The 23,924-nt window shown below is 43.9% G+C and overlaps 1 protein-coding gene and 1 non-coding gene across 5 annotated transcripts in view; one reads left to right on the forward strand and one right to left on the reverse strand.

Moving 5' to 3' along the window:
• Positions 1 to 22,650, forward strand: part of BFSP1 (beaded filament structural protein 1) — a 34,281-nt gene extending 11,631 nt beyond the window's left edge. Inside the window, exons 3-8 of one of the 4 annotated variants that reach the window (XM_039874441.1) lie at positions 1,530 to 1,625; positions 4,193 to 4,285; positions 8,435 to 8,542; positions 17,075 to 17,295; positions 19,601 to 19,686; positions 21,527 to 22,650. In XM_039874441.1, coding sequence (XP_039730375.1) covers positions 1,530 to 1,625; positions 4,193 to 4,285; positions 8,435 to 8,542; positions 17,075 to 17,295; positions 19,601 to 19,686; positions 21,527 to 22,491 — 1,569 coding nt within the window. In that variant the 3' untranslated portion in view covers positions 22,492 to 22,650. The remainder of the gene's footprint in view (positions 1 to 1,529; positions 1,626 to 4,192; positions 4,286 to 8,434; positions 8,543 to 17,074; positions 17,296 to 19,600; positions 19,687 to 21,526) is intronic. The other 3 variants (XM_039874442.1, XM_039874443.1, XM_039874444.1) reach the window with 3 other exon arrangements.
• LOC120612080 (U6 spliceosomal RNA) lies at positions 5,915 to 6,021 on the reverse strand. Its single transcript, XR_005655345.1, has one exon. It is a non-coding gene; the product is annotated as a U6 spliceosomal RNA (small nuclear RNA).
• Positions 22,651 to 23,924: the final 1,274 nt, after the last annotated feature.

A 23,924-nucleotide genomic window follows, 5' to 3' on the forward strand; every position in this document is an offset into this window, starting at 1 on the left:
TTGATCTTGTAGATTTGATCTTTTTGGCAGATGAAGTAACTTCAGAGGTTTGAGTTGGGTAAGTGTTAACCACACTCCTATATTCTTGTTGACGTTTCAGTCCAAATTCACACAGGTGTATGTTTCTTAAATAAGAATTGATTCTGCCGCATGCCCCCAAATTTTATTCAACCTGTTTTCTAAGCTCAATGAAGTCTATGCTTTCTGATGTTTTAGGTGCTAAGGCAACACTTTGCATGACAGGCTCATTCAGGGCAGATGATCCAACAGAGTCACAATCCTGGTATCCTTATTGTCAGCATCAGACAATCACATATCTTCCCACACCAGTGGTCTTTTACAGGAATGAGGTTAAGGAATCAAGCGCCTTTCCTAAGAGTGCAGGCAAAAGGCCTCTCCGGAACCTAAACCCTATTAGTGCAAGGGTGGAAATGTCTGAAAATATCTTGACTGTCCACATACCTGACTGTCTTAACACTGTTCATGCAAAGGTGGAGAGTGTCTTAAATATTTTAGCCAAACCACGTATCTACTTCTTTTAATGAGAGCCTATTCCTAACATCCATCATGCTTTTTAACAAGTCATTAATAAGTCAGTAAAAATTCACTTAGCAAGGCCTCAGATATTGGCAAGTGTGCATGGCAGAGGTGTCTCACGAGAGTGGCAATCTTGAGGAACCCAGATAATGCTCTCCTATAATATCGCACTGGACCACTGAAGTATTAAAGTCAATTCCAGTTATCACAGCACTATCTTATTAAGAGCACAAACAGCTCTTCAATGTGTTTGGTTCATTTGAACAAGATCAATGAAAAAAAAATAGGTGACTTATCAAAAAGTTTGGAGAAAACATTCAATCTTCTGTCATAAATGCGATTTCCAACTTTAGAGGAACAAATGCTATTCACCACAGCAGTCATTCAGAAAAATGCATTTTGTATTAAAGATACATGGTCTCAGAATAAGAGACAACAGTCCTTGGGATAAAACTATTAAAATGGAGTTTTCAGTGTTAAGAGAAAGCTGTTTCTTAGTTTTCGAAACTTAACTCATCAATGATGAGATATAGAACAAATGTAGATGTAATTTAAAACTTAAGGTTATTGGTATGTAAATAGACCCTACTTGGCACTATTGACATTTTGGATTGGAGAATTCTTTGTTGTGTGAGACTGTCTTGTATATTACAGGATATTTACCACCATCGCTGGCCCACTAGATATCAGTAGTAACATCTCACCACCCAAGTGGTGACGATTAAAAATGTTTCCAGATATATCCCTTGGGGACAAAAATCATTCCTCATTGAGAACTACTATTTTTGACCAGGTCTAATGCACTAACCTTGGACCTGCCTTGCTAGAAATGCAGAATCTCAGACCCCCTCCCAGACCTACTGAACAACAGTCTGCATTTTAAGAGGACCCAAAGTGGTCCATGGGTACATACACCTGGTGGTTGCACACCGATGTGAGATGCCTCCACTGTGAGCCCCGCAGAGCCTGGCGTTGACTCTTTCCCACTGCAGGAAGCTGATGAAGCCTTACTGCATAACCTGCGCCTTCAGATCGAAGCCCAGTTTCTACAAGACGATATCAGTGCGGCAAAGGACAGGTACAAAAAGGTAACCGCAACCCTTCTGAAAGCCCTTCGCCCAGATGACCCAGTTCGGGTTTGTCCAGACAAGTTGGGGGCACTCGTGGTTGAAAGGTGAGACTGCTAGAGCATGTTACTTTTGTGTGCATTGCCCCTGAACCAGTGGGTGATGGGTTGGTTACTGGACAGCTCTTGGTGAGTGGACATAGAGGAGGAGGCAATAATGTGTGTGTGTGTAGAGGGGGTGTTGGGAACTAATAATTCTATAGTACATTACAGTTTACAAAGTGATTTTACATAAGTCTGTCTTGATTAAGGTACAATCTGTCAATTGTTTCAGCTCAAAAATGGAAGAAATGCAGAAAATGCTATATATATAATCTTAACTCTGCTTCTGAGCCAGTAAATTCAGGGAGTACATGGCATTCAGGAGCCTCCTCTCATGTAATGCTTGGCCAGCTTTTCACAGGCCTTACTCTTGGGGACGTTGGTGTACTGGAAAAATCAGATCCCGGAGCTGTGTGATTATGGGGGTGTGACCTAACCATTCTGAGCTTCTTTATTTTCAAAAGCAAATGTCAGACTGTTGTCCACAGAGCTGTGTGGTTAACTGAATGTGGCGGACCTGTGGCCATGACCCTCAGGGCTGACCTCTCCAGTGGGCTCTGTCCTCCCTCCAGCTGCCAGTATCGGCAGCCCTCCCTCAGAATTTTATCCAGGCAGTGGAGGGCTGTTCCACCTCACAGGAAGTGCTGGGGACTTAACATCCAGGCAGCAGCCTCGGCCAGTGACCGATGTGAGTTGGCGGATACGTCCCCCAGCTCCCTCTCTCCTCCCTGTCTCGCCACCCCACTCCATTGCTCATGTTTCCTGGCACGTTTGCTCAGCTAAACTGTTTCATTCAGATTCCTCTCTTGGGGTCTGTACTTGGTCAGCGGGGGCTGCTATAGCAAAGTACCACGGATTGGGTGGCTTATAAGCAACAGAAATTTATTCCTCACAATTCTGGAGGCTGGGACATTGAGATCAGGACACCAGCATGGTCAGGTTCTAGCAAGGCCTTCTTCTTGCCTTGCAGACGGCCACCTTCTCCCTGAGTGCTTACCTGGCCTTTTCTAGGAGCATGTGCATAGGAGAGCGAGCGAGCGAGCTCCCTGGTGCTTCTTATAGGGGCACTAACCCCATTGTGGGCCTCCCTCATGACCACATCTAAATCTAATTATTTCCCAAATGTCCCACTTACACATACCATTCTACTGGGGGTTAGGGCTTGAACATGTAAATTTGGGAAGGACACAGTATTCAATGTGTAACAGTCTACTTCAGGGGAAACCCAGAATGAGGTAATATGATAATACAGGTGAAGCACCTGGTGCACCTGGAGCTTGGCAAACGCTCAGTAAATATTAGATTCTCTTCCCGCCTTGGTGTATACCTGCTTCAGCATAAAAGCGGCCCTGTTGCTTTGCGTTGAAGGAATATTCCCCCTCCCTTTGGCTTCCTTCAACTTCCCATCAGGTCCAGTCTGGTCTCTCCTGTGCTCCTGCCTCTGCTGTACTTTACTGGAATCCTGGGAGCAGTGCTTGGGGACAGTTTCTAAGAAGCTGAAAACATTCTTCAGAGCCATTTAAGAATAATGATAATAAGCACTCACACTGTGATGCTTTATCTCATTGGATCCCAACAACAGCCTCATGAGATAGTGTCTTAGGTCAGGCTCCCCATCAGCAGAGCCTGAGGTGGTGATTTTTGTGTGACTGCTATAGGGGTGGAGAGCACCCAGGAGAAGGGGCGGGAGGAAGAGGAGTGGGACAGCACGGGGATAGGAGCTGGCAGGGACCTGGGCTCTGCGTGAGCCTCAGCCTGGTCCCACCGTAGGGGTGGGGGCTCTGGAGCACGAGTCACAACACAAGGTTGTTCCAACCTTGAGGCAAGAGAGGTGGTTTCTTGAACTCCTGTGCCAATGAGTCCCTGACCTGGATTGGGGTTGAGGCAGGATTTGGGGCGAGTTGCATAGCTTCCTGGATAAGATGACCATTTTCTGACCAAGGGCAGTTCTCTGGAGAGGAGGCAGCTGTGTGATATTATCAGTCCTTACGCACAGAGCTGGGCAGAGGTGTTCTTCAGATTGTTATCCTGCTTTTATAGAAGAGCCTGAGTTTTAGGAGGTATAAATAGCTTGCTTGAGGCCTCACGCAGGTAATTGATTTAATCTGGGGCCGACTGACCAGATTCCATTCTTTGAAGTCCTGTTCTAGTGTCAGAAAGGGTCCTTTGAACCGTCTGGAGCGTCTTTGTCCTCCATTTCTGCTTTTTTCTCGTACCTCTGCCACCCAGGGCTCTGTGGAGACAGCAGCAAAGCATCTGTGTAACTGAAGGGAAATGTCAAAATAAACCGAGCCTCAGTTTATTTATCTACCCCATTGTTCTAGTGAAGATTAATTAAGGATGTAAAGTGTCCTCTGCACAGGTCGGACCTGTCCTATTTGTGACGGTGGAACATGTGAAAGCCTTCATCCCTGTGGCCATTTGATCCTGGAGGGAGGGACTCCGGAAGCTCAGATTTTAATGAGAATGCTTTCTTTCCTCCAACAGAATCTTCTGGAAATTCAGACCTATGTCAGCATCCTGCAGCAGATCATCCAGACCACCCCTCAAGCATCTGTAATTACAGGTGGGATGCGGGAGGTAAGAATCGAAGCCCTGGCCGCAGGGGAAAGCACATTTGAAGATTGTTCTGACGTCTTTGCGGGGCTAGTTACAGGTACGCAGGGAGAGGCGTCAGGCCAGATTGCGTGGAGCTGCAGGGGCTTGACTCCTCTCCACTTTGACTTTGTGTTCACATTTAAAGTTTTCTGTTCTACTACTCAGACTGCGAATGCTGCTCTTTAGACATCTGAGGCTATAAACTGTGTCCCTGGCCATTTTCTTAGGTGTTTTCCTTGAGAATCATGGGTTGTTCTTCCTTGTATAGTTTATAAGAAAACTGCCAGACTGTTTCCCAAAATGGTGTATCCTTGTTGCATCCCCACCAGCAATGTGGGGGAATTTCACTGGCTTTGTGCTCTTATTAGCACTGGGTATGTCAGGTATTTATTTACTTTTGCTTGTTGCTCTTCTGATAGGTATGCTGTGCATCTCACTGGGGTTTTAAGTCCATCACCTGATGACTAATGATGTGCGTCTTTTCATGTGTTTATTTGCCATTCATATATCTTCTTTTTTGGAATATCTACTCAAGTCTTTTGCCCATTTTTTAATGGGTGGTTTGTTTTCTTAATCCTCTTATCTATTTGACCATAAGTTTTGAATACAGAGAGCCTCAGATATTAGTGACTGTATTTTCGGGGTCAGGGTCTGCTAATGATTATGTGAGTCTGTGGCATGAAAACTTTCTGGAAAGGATAGAGATTATTGAAGCCAACTTTTTAAAAATGGGGATTTGGATGTGAAACATTATTTTCAATATAATGTTCCATGTTCCTTCTTCACTTAGCTCTCTAACTGCACAAAAGGATATCAATGTATTTTTTTCTTAATGTGTTTTATGGGAGTTTGTGATGCATAGTATGATACATATAAACATACACCATAAAGAATGCAGATTAAAACAAAAATGTCATGTGTTTCTTCTCCAGAAGTTGTGGTAGTCTGGTACCGGGGTTCCTGGACTGGTCAATGGATAAGATGCTTTTTTGTTTGTTTGTTTGTTTTTGGTAAGGATCACTTAGAATAGTGGTTCTCAACCCTGGTGGCACTAGGAATTGCCCAGGAGTCTGTCCAGACCACATCCCAAGTCAGTTGGCCACCTGTATAACCAGTGGGCTAGGGCAGCTGACTGCTTGAGTATTTTTTGTTTTAATTTAATTTTTATTTTTAATATCAAAGCTTAAGAAATTTCCAAACTTGCTTTTGAAGACACTCTTGAACTCTACCAAATAACATCTAAGAGGCAGGAAAGTCTCTTTTTTTTGGCCTTCACGGGACAATTTTTGTCCACCAATGATCATTTCAGGTTTCTACTTTCCTCAGTGTAACCGAGGTTGCTACAAAGGCCTAAATTAGCTTTTCCTAAAGCCTTTTCTTTGTCAGAGATTTCTTTCCAGATACCTCATTTTTATTTTGCAAACACATTTTTCCCTCTAATTCAAAGGTGTTTTACACCAGAGCACATTTTTTTTTTTGCAGTAAATTAGGCATTGCTGCTAATTTATTTTTTATTTATTTTTATTTATTTTTATTTTTTTAAGTTTATTGGGGTAACATTGGTTAATGCAATTATATAATTTTCAGGTGTACATTACAATTTGATATCTAAAAAATATGGAACGCTTCACGAATTTGCGTGTCATCCTTGCGCAGGGGCCATGCTAATCTTCTCTGTATCATTCTGATTTTAGTGTATGTGCTGCTGAAGTGAGCACCAGAGTACATTTTTTAAATCATGTCATCTGTTCCATGTAACAAAATTCTCCTGAGTTATAAGACTGGGGAAACTGATTAGGCTTCTTCTGAGGGCTTCACTTGTTGGCCGTGATCGTTGGCCTCGCAAACCGCAGACCCATTGGGTGAGAATCTGCATTTTAGCAGTATCCACAGGGATCCATGTGCACGTTAAAGGTGGAGAAGCACAGATTTAGAAAGAATCACATTCTTGATTAATCTTAGCTTAAAAATTCTACATACAAGTTAAATGGTCACTTTCAGGTTGTGTCATTGACTCTTATATCATCCTAGAAAATGTGTGTCACATTTGCTCAAATGAGGATGCAATTAGCATTGCTAATTATAGAAACACAGGTCAGCTGGTTAATGTGTCAGTAAGCATAATGTCAGTGCCCTGTAGTCAGAGGCCACTGGGGACAGGCCTGTAGTTACATAAAGCTAGATTTATTTTTCACTGCAGGAAGGGAGGGTGTATACTGTGGACACTTGCAGAGTGTCTCAGTGTGTTAGGTGATCTGGGGGAGGGGTCAGGTAAGCAGGGTCCTGTTCTGGGTTGGGTGCTGACAGGAGGGAGCTGGTCCTATGACCAAGCGTCCTGATAATTTGTGTCTAGGAGGCAGAGGAATGGAGTGTGGCTAAAGCTGTACCTGGAAATTGAGCAGCATCACTCGTGTTCCGGGAGAGCAGATGTTGGCCATTTTTGTGGTTATGTAGTAGTCTTTTGGTCTGAGCTCAGACATAGTTACAGAGGGGTCTTGTTTCTGTCTCGTTCACCCATGGTCCCAGAGTGACATCTTCAGATGTTGGGTGTGGCATTATTTATAAGTAGGGAGCATCATGGCCTGGCAGTTAGTTCCAGCTACTAGCTAACAGCTTCAGGGCTATCTCCCTTCATCTTCAATTAGTATCCGAGGGCTGTGGGCAGGTGTGGAGAGGCATGTAAGATGAGTAGGAGCGGGGCAGTCAGAAGATGTGGGGCCAGACAAGCAGGCAGGGCCCTGGTGGGAAGCAGTGTAATACATTTACACTGGATCCGCTTCTATCCTGATGCTGCAGGTCTAGGATGTGTGGTATATCTCCATATACTATATGTCCTCCGTATATTGATACCGAGGGGCACAAGTCCCCTTCTGCTCCAAGCTACCTCCTTGTCTGCATCTTTGAGGCAGGGAGGTAGGGACTGAGATAAAAAGAAACAGAGGACAGAGACAGACTGAGAGAACTGCGAGAGACTGAGAGCTTGCGTTCCTCCGTGTACTGAGAAACGCAGGAATAAACACGTACAGTCGAAGAGGTCCTTCTACAGTTACGTCTCAAGTCCCGCCTTCCCCATGGGGTCAGACCATAGGACCAGACACACACTTCCTCTTTAAGCACATCTGTCTTGCTTTGGCTGGCTCTGTGTTGCTGCTCCAGCCACTTTGCAGGGAGAGGCGGGGCTGCCTTAAACACATGGCCTTGAACATGGTGCACTGGCACATGCTTGTTTCTGACTTTGCCTGGCTGTGAGGCCAGGTTCTGTGTCAGAAGCACTACTCTTGAGCAGTCAGGCTTTTGTGAAGCAATTTGGATATTTCTGAATAGACAGTGGAGAGGCTGATTGAGGGAGGATTTCCTTCCAGAACATTCTGTGGAGTGTTGGTAGGCAGTGCAGCGGTGCACCAGGGCCCTGGCTTCTCTTGTGCCCCTTGGCTCCTGCTTTGTGTAGCAGCATCTTGGAATAGTTGATGGTCAGGGCTCAGACTGACCATGCCTTCTGCAGACACAGAGAATAGAGCCTTACAAGAGACTGCATTCTGAGTGTTCCTTTTGACAGAAGGGAAAGTGCCTTGTCCAGACTTTGTGGCACAACCAGCTCTAAAATGTGGGTCTCCTGACAATGTCTTCACATTTTACACTCACAGCATTTATGGTTCAGATGTTGAAGACAAGGCGAAAAGGCATTAACAGTGGCCACCATGGGCCTGTCTTTGCTCCGGCTGCTCTAATCAATTTCACAGATTGGGTGGCCAGCAGATTCTGTTCCTGGTGTGAACCCGCTTCCTGATTTGTAGATAGCCACTATCCCAATGTGTTCTCATGTGGCCTTTTTTTTTTTTTTTTTTTTGGTGCAGCACAGAGGTAGAGCTCTGGTGTTCTTTATTTCTTATAAGGACACTAATCCCATCCTGGGGACCCTACCCTCATGACCTCATCTAAACTTAATTACCTCTCAAAGGTCCCAACTCCAAGTACCATCCCACTGAAGGTTAGGGCTTCAGCATATGAATTTGGTGGGGATGCACAAACCTGCAGAACATAACCAGGCCCACACCTCCTCACCCCTTTCCCCTTTGGATTTTCTCACATGTCAAGTGTGTGTGAGTGCTGAGTCTGGCCTTCTTTGTGCAGGAGAAGCTCCTGACTGAGCGGGAGGCAGCCGCCCTGCAGAGTCAGCTGGAGGAGGGCCGGGAGGTGCTGTCTCTCCTGCAGGCGCAGAGAGCCGAGCTACAGGCCCAGGTAGGCCCTACCTCCTCACGTCCCCAACTTGCTGTTGGGCATCCAGGGTTTACAGCATGTTTTATTCAGTGTCAGGTCTGTGCAGAGAAGTGCACGCGTATTCAGCTTGGTGAGTCTCACAAACTCAACACACCTGTGTGCCAGTGCTCAGCCAGAAACAACACTCTGAGTGGGGTGACCAGCTGTCTGGCTTTGCCCTGGACTGAGGGGTTTCTCAGGGTGCAGAATAGAAAAGTCCTAAGTGAACAGAGACAGTGGGTCCCACTAATTCCTGGCCCCTCAGAGGGTGCCCTCACACCCCCTTCCCCACCAAGGGTAAGGCTGTCTGTAAAATCTGTCCATTTTTGCCCAGTTTAAACTTGTTTTTAAAAATAAGAAATGTATACATGTTGGGATTTTTATTTTACACTTCCTCAAATCTGTGCTTCCTGTTTCTCTTTTGACCTAAAAGTTCTCCTTTGGAATTTGGTTACAAACCTGGAAAAGAATAGTTATGTCAATGTTTGCTCAGCTCAGAATTCCACATACCCCATCCCCCTTTTTTGGAGTGAATTTTATGTTGAAAACTACACTGAACAGAAATGCTCAGTCCTGTTTCCATGGTGCACCATTTTGGTGACCCGGTAGTGTGTGGTTTCCTCTGAGGTCCTGAAAGGATAGAGGGAAGGTGTATGTGTGTGTATATGTGCGTATTGTATGTATGTGCATGTACGTGTGTATATATGTGTGTATATGTGCATGTGTGTATTATGTATGCATGTGCATACATTTACATATATGTATATATGTGCACGCATATGTGTGCATGCGTGTGATTGAGGAAGTGGACGCAAGCTCAGTCATTGTCTAGACCAGTGTTTTTCAAAACAGTAGTTACAGCTCATTTTTAGGTTGTAAAATGAATTCAGTAGAATTGACTGGAATCGAAAAAGAAGAAATTGACACAAGGCTAAGATAGAATAAGAAATAACAGAGTGCTTGACAATTAGAAAGGGATATATTTTGTGACACCTTGTTTTTAATAAATATGTACATATAAATATATATCCAAATAAATGCACACACATATTTATATGATATGTATGGTTTATGATATAAAATGTGGTTCTTCTTGTGGCCCTGGTGATAAAGTTGAAAAACACTGCCTTAGATACTGAGAAAGATGGAAGAACCCAGCCTGATGTGGTAAATTCCAGCTCCAGAGCAAAAGAATGTTTCTCCCTCTACGTACACATATGTATTTGCTGAGTATGAAACTGAAACATTTCATAAAGGATCAACCTATCTTCTGAGACTAGGAAATGGAACTGTCTGGTTGGCCACCTGTCCCCACCCATAGTTGCTGCAGAAAGACTTACTCGTCTTAGTCTGATGTCGTTTTCTCTCTAAATTGGAGGGCTTTACCTTTTCTTCTGTGCTATTTCCTCCTGCTGGTAGCCTTGGGAAGCCCCTGGACTCCCTTCTTAGGAAAATGTTGAAGGTCTATAATAAAAATAAAGTCCGTATATAATTAAAAGGAAACCAATTCTATTGAAACAGTTATCACAATGTTACCAAATCATATCCTGTATGACAATATATGTACTTACATTAAATACAGTAGTCCCTCCCTTATCCACTGTTTCACTTTGATGGTTTTAGTTACCTGCGGTCAACTGTGGTCAGAAAATATTAAATAGAAAATTTCATAAATAAACAATGCACAAGTTTTCAATTGTACATCGTTCAGAGTAGCGTGATGAAATCTTGTGCCATCCCCCTCCGTCCCACCTGGGACCCGAATCATCTCTGTCCCACGTCCCCACATTGTATATGTTCTCTACTCCTTAGTCATTTAGTAGCCATCTGGGTTATCAGATCTACTGTTGAGGTATTACAGTGCTTGCGTTCAAATAACACTTATTTTACTTAATAAATGCCCTAAAATGCAAACGTACTGATGCTGGCAATTTGGATGTGACAAAGAGAAGCTGTAAAGTGCTTCCTTTAATTGAAAAGTGAAAGTTCAGTACTATCTTTGTTTTCAGGCATCCACTGGGGGTCTTGGAATGTATCTCCCGTGGATAAGGGGGGACTACCGTAACAAACTCTAGCAGTGGGTCTAATGAAACAGAGGTTGTATTAGTTTTCTCTTGCTGCCGTTATGAATTACCTCAAACATAGGGGCTTAAAACAGCACTTTTATCTCACAGTTCTGTAGGTTAGAAGTCTGGGCAGGCTTGTTTCTCTCTGCTCCAGGTCTCACAGGCTGAAATAAAGTTGTCAGCCGGCCTTGGCCCACCTCATCTGGAGGCCCTTGGGGAAGAATCTGCTTTCAGCATCCTTCAAGTTGTTGGCAGAATTCAATCTTGTGTGTCTGTAGAAAATCAAGGACCACATTTCTTTGCTAGCTCGTCTAATCATTCTAACTTCTGCTTTTAAGGGCCCATGTGATTAGAAATACTAGAATAATCTCCTTGTTTTTTAAAGTCAACTTATTAAGAACTTTTATTACATCTGCAAAGTCCCTTTTGCCAAGTAATGTAACACGTTCATAAGTGTTAACACCAAGGGGCAAAGGTCATGGGGATGGAAATTTTGCTTAGTTAACTTTAATTAAAACAGATATGGCTGGGCCTACTCAAGAGTTTCTTACTCAGTAGGTCTGGGGTATGGCCTAAGAATTTGCATTTCTAAGTTTCTAGATGCTGCCGTTGCTGGTCTAGGAACCACACTTTGAGAACAGTGGTGTGGGGACAGATCCCAGGCTGGGATGGAATGTTCTACATCTGGTCCACTTGAGTCCCTAGCTTGGGCCCTCCACACCCTTATTCAGGCTGGCTTTTGCTGATTTTAAAAGGTTTTAGTGGCTTCCTAACGTAGTAGCTAAACTGAGTGCTCAAAAGGAGATTGGGTGGCATGGCCAGTGCTATGACTGGGGAACACAGAGGAGGTTGGAGGAGGAAGAGCTCCTTGTAGCCTGAGGGATCCAATGTGACAGGGTTCTGCCTATGGTTAGGGCATCTGATGCTTCCAGAACCCTCTACAGCAGAGGCCTAACGGTGAGCTCTCTGAACCAGCAGCATCAGCATCACTTGGGAACTTGTCAGAAATGCAAGTTCATGGGCCCGTCCAAGACTTACTGAATCAGGAGCTCTGGAGTGGGGCCCAGCAATCTGTTTTAACAGGCCTTCCAGATGGTTCTGAAGCTCAAATTTGAGAACACTAGTCCACAGAATGGGAGACACAGCACCCATCCCTTTGGGGATGGCACTTATAGGTGGAAGAGAAAAGGCAGGCACTTCTGATTCTTTAAATCGCATCGACTGAGAGTTTCTGTGACAGGAATGTGAAAAACGTCATATATTATTTGGAAAGTGAACCTCCCGGGTAGCATTTCTAATTAAAGTTGCTTAGCACCATCTAGTGGTAGGTTTGGGTAAAACAGTGTGTAATCAGTGAGGATATTTGACTTCTTGTTTTCCTTTTTGAAAAAAGACCTGGACCCAAAGGAGTCTGGGGGCCTAAGGAGATTGATGTAGGAGGTCACCCCCCCCAGATGTGGCTCACTATGAGGTGCTGTCTTGGGGCCCTGTTGACCCGTTCTTTACAAAGGCAAGCCCCACTGCTATGCTTGAATACTTTTTCATTCAACCTCTACTGCCAAGCTCCACATGAGATTCAGGGGATACTGAGCAGAGCATGGCATGGCTCTTGCCCTTAGCTACTCACAGCTCAGTAGGGAGATGGCTATAAACCAGATGATATAACTGGTAAAAGCAGAAACACAATAGTCACCTTTGCTCAGGATGAAGTTCAAATTGCCACATGGCCCACACCTTCCACCTGCTTCTCTCTCCAATATCCACTTGGCTGTTCTCTTCTAAGAAGCCCTGGGCTGGCTGTAGGCTGCTGTCCCTTCTCCTCCCCTCCTCTCCACCCCCGGTATTTTCCTGCAGTTCCTGGTACCTGCCCCTTTGCTCATCACTACTCTTCTGGAAGTCCCTTTTCCTCTTCAGTACCCAGGACTGGCCCCACCACCTCCGGAAAGCCTTCCCTGACACCCTCCAGTGCCCCTGGGCCTCTCTGTGTGCTCCGTGGGCATGTGACGGAGCTGCCTTCCCTGCTGGACTGTGGGCTCCAAGAAGGAGGGTCCATGTCTTATTCTCCAACAGCCAGGCTGGTGCTGGATAGCGCCTGATGCCTGTGCTAAGGTCACTCATATCAGGGACATCTTCCTTGGCTCCTTCGAGGTGGTGAAAGTCGGCCTCTTAATACATTCCCTGAACACTCCTTCTTGTGATAAATAGTTTAAATTATTGAACTATAAAGACCACATTGATGTGAACATAAGTCCAGTTTTATAAACCTGGTCAGCACTTCACTAGACGCTGTGGAACCTTAGTTGACTCAGGCAGATTCATGCAGAGCACCCGTGCCAGTCACAGGTTGGAAGGCGCCTTTGAGTCGTCTACCGAGCCTCCCTCCCAGGCGGGCAGTTCTCCCACAGACTCCGTCAGAGGGCAGCCACCAAACAACCAACCGCTAGCTCGTGAGATATAAGAAATATCGTGCTTGCCCTGATGGTCCAAAGGTTATAGATGACATTTTCCTGGTTTCTGATTTCCCAATTTGTGACAACCCTTCGCGATCCTATTTATGGTTTAAAAGTTTGCTAAGTGAACAGGCTCAGGGAGGGGTCTGATTGGGGTCAAACAAGTCCCCTGTGTCTTCAGTGAGAATAGGCTTATAGTGCTTGCCTGTTGATCTGTGGGAATGGAGAGTTTTCCTGGGGCCTTGGAGTGTGCTTGTGTGTGCGTGCATGCATGCCTGTGTGTGAGCATGCACACTGCTCCCCTGCAGCTTGGAAGGAGACTGAAACAGGAGTGTTCGTGATTTCTGGAAGTATCTCAGAGCCTGTACAGGTAGATCTGAATCTTGCTGTTGTATTTATGAGCAAGTCACTGCCTGTGTGCCTCAGTTTCTTCATTTCTAAAGTGGGAACAATATCAGCCCCTCCCCCATAAAGTTATGAGGCTGGTGAGTTGATCTATGTCAGAACTCACTAACACAGCCATTACTCCTGCTCTGGGCTGGGGAGCCCATACCCAAAAGAGGTAATAGAGTCTCTTCATACTTAATCTTTTCTTTTATTCTTTATTCTGAAGTATTTCAAACATGCACATGGCCCCTCTTACATCACCTACACGCCTCCCACACCCCATGTAATTCTGAAGCAATACCAGACACCATGTATCTTATCCAGCAATATTTCAATGCATATCTCCAAAAAATGAGTGTTATTTTTATAGGCTGCAAAATGAACCTTTAAAAATGAACACCAATTCTTTAATATCACCAAATGTCCACTGAGGGATCAGATTTCTAATTGTCTTATAATTTTTAAAACTGAGGTGATAGTTCCATATAATGTCACCCTCTTCAATGCACAGTATATCCTTTTGACAAACACATACAGTGCTATAACTACACCCACAATCAAGATATAAGACAGTCCCCTCACCTCAAAATCCCCTCAGCTGCCCTTTTCTGGTCAACCCCTCCCCTACACCCCCTGGCAACCGCTGAATCTATTTTCTGTTTCTCTGGTTTTGTCTTTTCCAGATTGTCATGTAAATGGAATAAGACAGTGTTGTCTTTTCCATAGTTTCTTCCTTTAAAGTTTGTTTGAATTGGGATCCAAATAAGGTCTACACAGTGTAATTGGTTTATATGTCTCTGAAGTCTTTTTTTTTTTTCAGGCGAGGCAACCCTGGGTTGACTTCACAGATTGCAAAGACCTTGTCAGTTTACAACCCTTTATTTTTTATTTTTTACAACTACAGCACCTGATTTTCCTAAAGTTGTCTCCTATCCAAGTACTAACCATGTCTGATCCTGCTTAGCTTCTGAGATGAGATGGGATCGGGTTTGTTCAGGGTGGCATGGCCATAGACTTGAAGTCTTTTAACCTATAGGTTTTTCTCCATCTCTCTGTTTCTTGAAATTTGTGGAATATATATACTTTTAAAATTTGGGTGCTGTGGGCACAAGCTCTTTCCTGTACATGAGGGAGAAAGCTAAGCTTTGATAAAAGACAGTTGTGTTTATCTTTCACAGCCTCCCTGCTGCCTGGTTGACACTGGGATCCCTGGCCTCTGCTCTGGACCCCAGCCATACCAGCCAGCGTTCCGCAGGCTTAGTTCTCGGATCTGCTCTGTAGAAAAGGAGAGTCTGACTTTGGAGTTCATCCATCCCCAGATAGCTTCTAGTCTCTGAGGTTCAAGACTTTTAAATCTCTATTTTTTTGGAAGCATTTCCTAGTGTGTGCAAAATGCTGGTGTGGGTAAGAATATGGGACTGCACCGGAAATTAGTGGGTGTGCCTCTGTATTTGACGTTACAGGTAACTGAATGGAATTTTTTTTTTCCCCTTTTATGAGAAAAGAAACCTGATCAAACTAGCTTAAACAGTTTTATTTTGAAATAATTTTAGACTTCTAAAAAGTTGCAAAAATAGCACAGAGGTTTCCCACACACTCTTGACCCAGCTTTCTCGAATATTAACAACTTAACTACAGTACAGCAATGAAAATCGGAAAGTTAACGACTTCATCCTAGTAATGGACTCGATAAAAATTCCACCCATTACTCCACTAACATTTTTTTCTGGTCGTGGATTCTACTTGCATTTAGGTGTCGTGTCTCCTTAGTCTCCTTCAATCTGAGACAGTGCACATCTTTCATGGCCAGGTATTTTGTACGATGTCCTTCTATCTGGGCTTCCCTGACACTTCCTGAGGATTAGGTTGAGGCTATGCATTTGTGGCAGGAACACCACAGAAGCGATGTGTCCTTCTCAGTGCATCTTATCAGGGAGCTTTGCACTGGCAATATGACTTGGATCACTTGCTTGAGGTGGTGTCTGCCATGTTTCTCCACTGTAAACATACTTCCCCCTGCCCCCCAAAGGCACAGGATCTAAAAAGTAGTTGATGATGTCTGAGAGCAGGGTGTGTGGCAGGAACCAGGAACCGGGACGAGGCAGCAGCTCTCTCTCATTGTCGTCTTCTCGTCCCACAGGTGCTCTTGTCTCTGTTTGTCTTTGCCCTTCGGCTTCATTTCTCTGCATCTCTGAAGAATTGTCTTTCTCAGCTTCTTCATGCCCTTTACGAAAGATTGCCACTTTCAAATGGTGGCCTCAGACCCAGTTTATATGAAGCTGCCCGAACTTGCAGAATAGAAAGGATCTCTATTCTGAGATCCTTTTCCAAATTCCTAGGAGAGGAAGCATATGATAGACCAGCCTGAGTCAGGCCCAGCCCTGGTTCTAGGGCTCTGATCAGGAGAGTGGTGTCACATCACTGCCGGGACCTTTCTCTAAGTGCGATGGGGCAGTCATGAGACAAGGGAATGACACGGGCTGGCAGACATCTTCCCAAAGTGTCTAGTGCATGTACCCCTCCTCCCTCTCACTGTCTCTCCTTTTCTATCTCCACCCCCACCCCCCGCCCTTCCTTCTTTCTTGATGCAACAGATAAATTTCTGAAGACCTTTGTAAGCTAGGTTTTCAAAAGCCATCACTTAGGGAACTTCACTATTCTAAGGCCACATCTATATATAAAGTGAAGAATCAAATCGTCACGGGAACAATCATGCTCTAGATTGTCCAAGATGCATATTTAGCTGTATGTGTGAAATGCCTTGTAGTGGACATACTTGAAGTCGAATTCAGATACCTGTCTAGACCCTCATAACTCAAAAAGTGTGGTCCGGAGAGCAGCGCCATCATGTGGGAGCTGGTTAGAAATGCAGAACCTCTGGCCCCCATGCCAGACCTGCCGAGAGAGGATCTGCAGCTCACAAACATCCTTAGGGAGTTCGAGTGCACATTGCAGTTTGAGAAGTGCTGTTCCAGTGCCGTTTGTTTTATTTTTGAGGACCAATAGTGCATGTTGGATTCTTTTCTACTTGGGAAAATGAGATTATAAAAGAATCATGACTACGAATACTAAGTGTATAAATAAGTATACTTATGGCGCTTTGTGCATTGTCAGAAGGTCTTAAAGTGAAAATAAGGCCACCTCTATTTTCCCACTTTAATTTTGACTTCCCCTCAATTAATATAGAAATAGTGTTTTCCTGAAGTTACTTTATGTGTACACAAGTGTGCACATGCATGCATACATACACACGCGCGCACACACACACACCACACACACACACACACATACATTTTAGCTACCAAAACATACAGGTAACTAACTACTGATCAGAGATCATGGAGAAAAATAGAGCACCATCATTATTAAATAGGAACAAGGAAACTCTTCCCCCCTTAATTATTTCAGTAAAAATAACATCTTCTCTGTTTAGTATGTGTTCTTCTTTTAACTTATTTTTTGGCTATCAGATTTTTGCTAACTCATTGCTGACAGAGAAACACACAAATAAAACAAGAGTTGACACACTGAGTCCAGGTTCTCCCTTCCAAGTCTGGGGCTTAAGGGAGAGGGCCCAGTGGGTTTCCTTACAGCTGTGTCTTTGCCCACAGACAGCGCCCCTGGAACAAGCTATTAAAGATGCCCAAGAGTGTTATGATGACGAGATTCAGCTCTACAACGAACAGATTGAAACCCTGCGGAAGGAGATTGAAGAGACTGAGAGGAGCCTGGAGAAGTCTTCCTATGATTGCCGGCAGCTGGTAGTCGCCCAGCAAACCCTGAAGAATGAGCTGGACCGGTATCATCGGATCATTGAGAATGAAGGCAACAGGTGTGGTTACAGAGGAGCACGGCTGAGGGAGCGCTACTGTCTCCTTGCTGCCAGAGGCTTATATATTCCACAGATCTTTGTTGAGGGCCTTCCATGTACCAGTTTTAGGCAGTGGGGAGGTGGCAGGGAATGAAACACAAAATCCATGACCTCATGGAGCTTGAATGATGAATGAATTTGTAATATAAGGAGTATGACCTATGACAAGTGCTATGTGCTATGGAGGAGATTATGGCAGGGAAGAGGGGAATGACGATGGGGATGTTGGTGGGAATGTTTGAAATTTTGAGTTTGGCAGTCAGAAAAGGTCTCATGGAGAGGCTACTTTTGCTCCACAGGCCTCTGAAGACAAAATCGTCTTAGCAGAGAGGTTGATCAGTAGTATTTAATGAGATGCTGCAGGTGAGGTGCCTTATACAGTACTTGATACTGGAGAAGTCCTCTGCTGCTGCAGCCAGCATGATTTTTATCACTTGGTTGGGTCTATAATGTGACTGTCAATATCTTGTCTGGTCTTGTCCGTAATGGAGCTGTGACTTGCACTCCACTCACTTTCAGACAGCTGGGAAATACATCTCTGTCTCTGTCACTGTCTCTATCCCTATCCCCACCTCTACATCATCTACATCTATACCTTTACCTACACCTACATCTACATCATCTATGCTTATACCTACATCTGCCTCTGTATCTACATCATCTACGTGTGAACATTGATGCCTACGTCTACATTATCTACATCACCTACATCTATGTCTATATCATCTACGGCTACATCTGTACCTACATCATTTATATCTAGATGTACACCTACACTTAAACTTACGTCTGCATCATTTACATCTGTATCACCTGTATATCATCTATATCACATCATCTAAGTCAATACCTACACTTATATCTATATCTGCATCATCTACATGTACATCTGTACCTACAACTACATTATTTACACCTATATCTATATTATCCATGCCTACACCTACATCATCTACATCTACATCGATATCATCTACACCTATACCTATATCTACATCTACACTTACATCTGTGTCATCTCCATCCACACATAGCCTGTATCTACATTATCTAGATTGACATCTACATCTATACTGACATTATCTGTATCTATACCTACACCTACATCATCTATCTTTATAACTTCATGTATATATACATCTACACATAATCTGTATCAACTGCATCAACAGCTACATCATGTACATGTACATCCATAACTACAGCTGCATTATTTGTATTGGCACCTACATCTAATCGCCTACATCTGTGATGATGTGGATATCCATGTCCATATCTATAATTACATCTGTGATGATGTGGATATCCATATCCATATCTATAATTATCATAGATTGGGGACAGCCACCTCATATATGGACTATGATTCTCTATTAAGTTGTGATTCCTTGATTTATTTTTGCTGGCATTTTTAGGTTTAGACTAAATTAAAAGAGAAGCACCCAGAAGTACCCCATAAGGAGAAGTTCTCTCTTTTTCTCTGGGTGCTCTATTTTGGCTGCAAGTACTTGAATGTTTAACAAGAAAACCAAAATTTTGGTTTTTTTCCTCCTCTAGTTATAGTCAATGTATCATGCATAATTCCAAATTATATTTATGTCACAGTGAATGCTTTATGCACACGTTTGCAAAAATAAACCTTGAACTGGCATTTAAATGTCTTTGTGCAAATTTTTGTTTTGGAGGCAGGGCTTCACAAAAAGGTAACCGGATACCTCTTTTGTTGGTTTGTTTATAACTTCTAATTTTAATATACTAATTTTGATAGAAATGTTGCAAGCATAGAACAAAGAACTCATGAATGCTCTTTACTCAGATTCACTAGTTTACATTTTGTTTAAATTGCTTTATCTTTTTTCTCTCTATATAATGCATATTGTTTAAAAAAAAAAAAAACAAGTTGGAGCTATTGTACTCTGGTTGCCCTCAGTACGTTAGCCTGGGCTGGCCACTCTTTTATTAAAAACAAAAACAAAAAGAAAAACACACTGTTCAACAGAGAAGTGGCATTTTGACGTTATAAACAATCCCCACCTCCCAATGTTTCTATGAGTTTCACAGTTTATGGCTTGATCTCAAAGAAATGATTATTTCCTTTATAACCTCATTTAGTGTGTAAATATGTATGTGGTTCATGAGAAGTTTAATCTAGAGAAAGCTTTTTTCGTTTTTGCTCGTAATTAGAGGATCACTGTTACCCCCTGACCATCTGTTTGGCTTGATGCATTAACGATGGTGACCACCTCTTTCTGGTCCTTTCTGCCAGGCTGAGCTCCGCTTTCATTGAAACGCCTGTCACTCTCTTCACCCCAGGCCATGGAGCCTCTCTCAGCCCTCTGCCCAGCAGGAAAGGTAATGCTTCCCATCCCCAGCTTCTGCTGTTTTCTGTCTTTGAAAAAATGGGGGGAAAAAAGTGGCTTTCTTCATGAACTTAATATTCATGCTCCCTTCCAATCCATCTGGAAATTAAATGCTTTCAGGCGCGGTCTCCTTCTCTGCCTCGCTGATGTGTGCCCAAAAAAGTTCACAAGGAGAGAAATCAGATGGGGAAGTGGGGGGGGAGATGGGGCAGACCACCTTGGGAATGCCATCACCAAATAAATAACATGTGAAGTGATATTGAGATTGTATCCCCCCCCCCCACCCCCAAAATTAAATGGACTATACAAAAGTGCTTAATCCAGTGTCTGGAGCAGAGTAAATATTCAATTACTGTTCCTTTTCTCTTCTATTCTCAACTGAGCGGAAGTAGCTTGGTTGGCAAATGTGGCTTCTGCCTTCCACATATGGTCCTTTTGGGTTGGTTTCAAGCGCCTGTGAGATGCCACCTCATGGCTAAACCTCCCTAATTCTGAACAAATGGTGTTCTGAGAGAAGAGAAGGTCATAATGTTGGTGGCCCATATTTAGAGTGCCTTCAAATCTATGTGTCTCAGAAAGCTCAGAGGGGTTCGTGGAAATGGGGTTCCAGAGTTAGAACACTGTTGGAAGGGGCAGCAGTCCCCAGTCCCCAGACACCCAAGGCTGCTAGCTCTAGAGACATGTGACCTGTGCACAGGGCACTGTACTTGCAAGGGCTTAATGCTCTGCAACCAGTGTCTTGAAATTCCTAATCATTTTGAACATGGGCCCTGCCTTTTTTTTGCACTCAGCCCTGAAATTCTGTAGCTGGTCCTGTAAGCATCCTTTCCTCCCATATCTGCTCCCAGCTGGCTTCTTTTGATGGGTCCCACTCTGCACCCCCTCCTCCCTTACGACTTCATGGCCCCTTTCTGCCATTTCCTGATTACTCTGCTCTCTCATTATGAATCACACTAGATATCCTTGCTTTGTCTGTCTTAGTCCTCTGGCTAACAGAGAAAGGGGATGAAGAAGACTTTTGGGATGAGAAAGTTAAAAAAAAATCACCATGTGAGTGAAGTAGAAAATCCTCATGGATGAGGCAGGGTTAGATTTTGTATGTTTCTTAAACCTTTAGTTTTTCCTTTTAGCTAGTCTGAAGAAATAAATATGGCCTAGGAAATGAGATTCCTGTTAGTTCTGTCATAATAGCATCGCTTTCCATTTTTACCCAGGAGGAAAGGGATGCTGTGCAAAGGGTAGTCATATTTATTTAGCTTGGGACACATGTGAAAGGAGCAGCCATATGAATTGATATGATTCCCATGCCTAAGGCCATTCTGAACATGTCAGAGGCCCAGGCATCTCTGCCTTCTCTCCTTTGGGGAAGTCCAAGTCAGGAATGACTTTGTGGAATGAGTTTCCATCATTTTGTCTATGGACCCAAGTAGCCAGCACAAGCTCAGCAGGGAGTTGGGCTGAGACAAGAGCTGCTGCTCCCACTGAGTATTATTGTAGTAGAATCACATGTCTCAGTAAATTGTACTTAATGGGATGGAAACTGTGAGTGTCAGATTAAGCAGTGTTTTCCCTCCCCTTTGCAAGCCCAGAGGGGTCAAGTGACTCATCCAAAGTTGCACAATTGGTGACAGAGCTGAGACCTCAAAACACAGGCCATGGATGCTACAGATCCAGGCCTTATTCCCTGTTGTTTTGCCCCATTATTACTAAACCTACCCCAGTGCTAGGCATTGGTCTCCAAGACAGTTAGCATAGTTTTCAGTGAATACATTTTCTTCCTCTTTCATTGACAATTATGTTTGACTTATTGTCCATTTATCTATTTTATTAAGATCTAGCCAGAGCTGTTCAGGATATTACAACAGCAAAACCAAGACAAAAAGGCCTCCCCAAGAACATTCCAAGGAAAAAGGAGATTATAGCTAAAGATAAAGCAGATGAAAGTCTGGAAGACACACCACTGAAAGGTCCAGAAGACACAAAGCCAGTGCAGGTGGTAGTTAAAGAAGGAGGTGAACCTAAGCTTGAATCAGAGGGTGAAGAAGCAAGTCCTCCCACCCTAGAAAGGGCTCCGGAGGATGTGCCAGATGGAGGGAAGATAAGCAAAGCCTTTGGGAAACTCTGCAAGATGGTCAAGGAGAAAGTGAGAAGCCCCAAGGAGCCTGAGCCCCCAGCCGACCTCTACACCAAAGGCCGGTATGTGCTGGTCTCCGGGGATGCTAGTTACGTGGACCCTGGGTTCTGTTCCTCATCTATCCCAGCCAGGGGTGGAGTGGTTGTTGCCATTGAGGACGACTCTCTGCATCGTGACAGTCCTGTGGAGCCCTCTCCTGAGCAGCCTGAGCCCCCTCTGGAGAATGGACAGGAGGGTCCACAAGGGAGAGAAGATGGACACTCACCCAACCAGCATACTGCGGACAAGGAGAATGAGATAGACACTGAAGAACTGAAAGGTCCTAGGGAGAAGCATGATGGCCAGAAGAAGGATGAAGGGCCCAGGAGGCCCTGTCTCGTGGTCGTACCTGGTCCGGAGGGACCATCTGCACCCCTCCCCCAAAAGCCTGCGGCCAGTCAGGGTGGATCTGAGGGGCAGGGGTCTAGGAGCAGCAACCTGCAAGAGAGAAGCCCTCCCAGGACTTTGGCATATGAGAAAGTGGAAGTGATGGAATCCATTGAGAAGTTTTCAACTGAAAGCATTCAGACATATGAAGAAACTGCCGTAATTGTGGAGACCATGATTGGAAAGACGAAGACAAACAAGAAGAAATTGGGAGAGAATGGCTCTGAAAATGCCTAGGCTCCATGGGAGAAATGTCTCTGGGCCACTGTAGGGGAAGTGCTTTTGATGTTGTAGAAAAAATGATAAAAGAGTGAGAGTTCCTGTTTGGGTTAGACTATAATTGGCCCACCTGGCATTGCCAATGAAGCCTTAATTAAAAAGTTTTCTTTGCTTGCACAGCGTTTGTCTAATTAACAGGTCCTTGGGAATGTAGGTGGATCAGCCACACTCAAGACAGGACGTTATGTTAAATGGCCACCAAACTGTTCTTGTTTAGGAAAGAGACAAGCCCTTCATCATGGTTATTGGGAGACTCACTAGAGACTCACAGGATATCTGGATTTCACATACACAAAAATGATAGTTGATGGTATTGGCTCATGCTCAATGCATTTCAAGCACAAGCATATGCTCACATGGAGTAGTGTTTTGTTAGAAGTAAAATGATTAAAGCTATCTGTCCTAACTCCCCTAGAAGCTTATCCTGACATGAGGATTTAAATGTAGTTTCTAAGGGGTTTGATCTCAGGAAGCACCAGTAGGGCAGTGAAGAGGAAGACAGGGACGGCGGGGCAGCCAGTAAGAGATATGTTACCAGGTCTGTTAGCACTGTGGGCGGCTGGAGCCCAGTCCCCCAAGGGACTCTGGGAGACAAAATAGAACATGTGCCACAGAGTTATTCTTCTTGAGGGGTGAGGGAGAGGGTATTCATCTATCAATTCCTGTCAGCCAGTGGCGAGGGCTGCTCCCAGGGTGCTAACTTTGGGTACAGAGAAAGTGTCCAAGTGAAGTATAGGTGCTGGCATTTGGACATCAGGCATGGAAATGCATAGAAATGGTAAGGGTCATGGGGATATAAGGCGGGGTACCAATGCCATCTGCCATAGCATATGCACCAAATGTCTTTTTGTTTGAGTCACTTCAAATTTTCACAGTCAGATTGCAAACCTAGGTCAACTTTCAAAAAGCAAAATCAAATGTCACTGCATAGTTTCTTGTTTAGGAGTTAATTAGTCTAATAAGCATTTATTGAGCATATACTATGTGTCAGTATACTATGCTGATAAGGGGAGGATTTGTAGGCTTATTAATTGCCATAATATAGTTTGCTGTAGTATATGTGTGTGTGCATGCTGTCTTGTACACACAAATCCACATGTGCACAAAGGTGCTTACTGTGTTGCATCTTAGGAAATAGATGTTATTTCAAACCAGAATCTTCACAGAAATTTTTATTTTGCTTCTAGGCGTCTATTTTTCTCAGTCTAAAAATATTTTTTTACTTATAATAATTAAGAAAGTACTCCTTTCCCATTGTAGATGGGAGTACATTAAGGGCACTGAGTAAATATGCTTAAATGGATTATTATGTCTGCCTAAACAAAAGCATCTGGCAAGACAGCTACATATTATTAGAGAAAATTGACTAAGTCATAAATTCTCTTATTTCT

The sequence above is a fragment of the Pteropus medius genome, unplaced genomic scaffold (genome assembly GCF_902729225.1).
Source record: "Pteropus medius unplaced genomic scaffold, Ma_sr-lr_union100, whole genome shotgun sequence".
NCBI lineage: Eukaryota > Metazoa > Chordata > Mammalia > Chiroptera > Pteropodidae > Pteropus > Pteropus medius.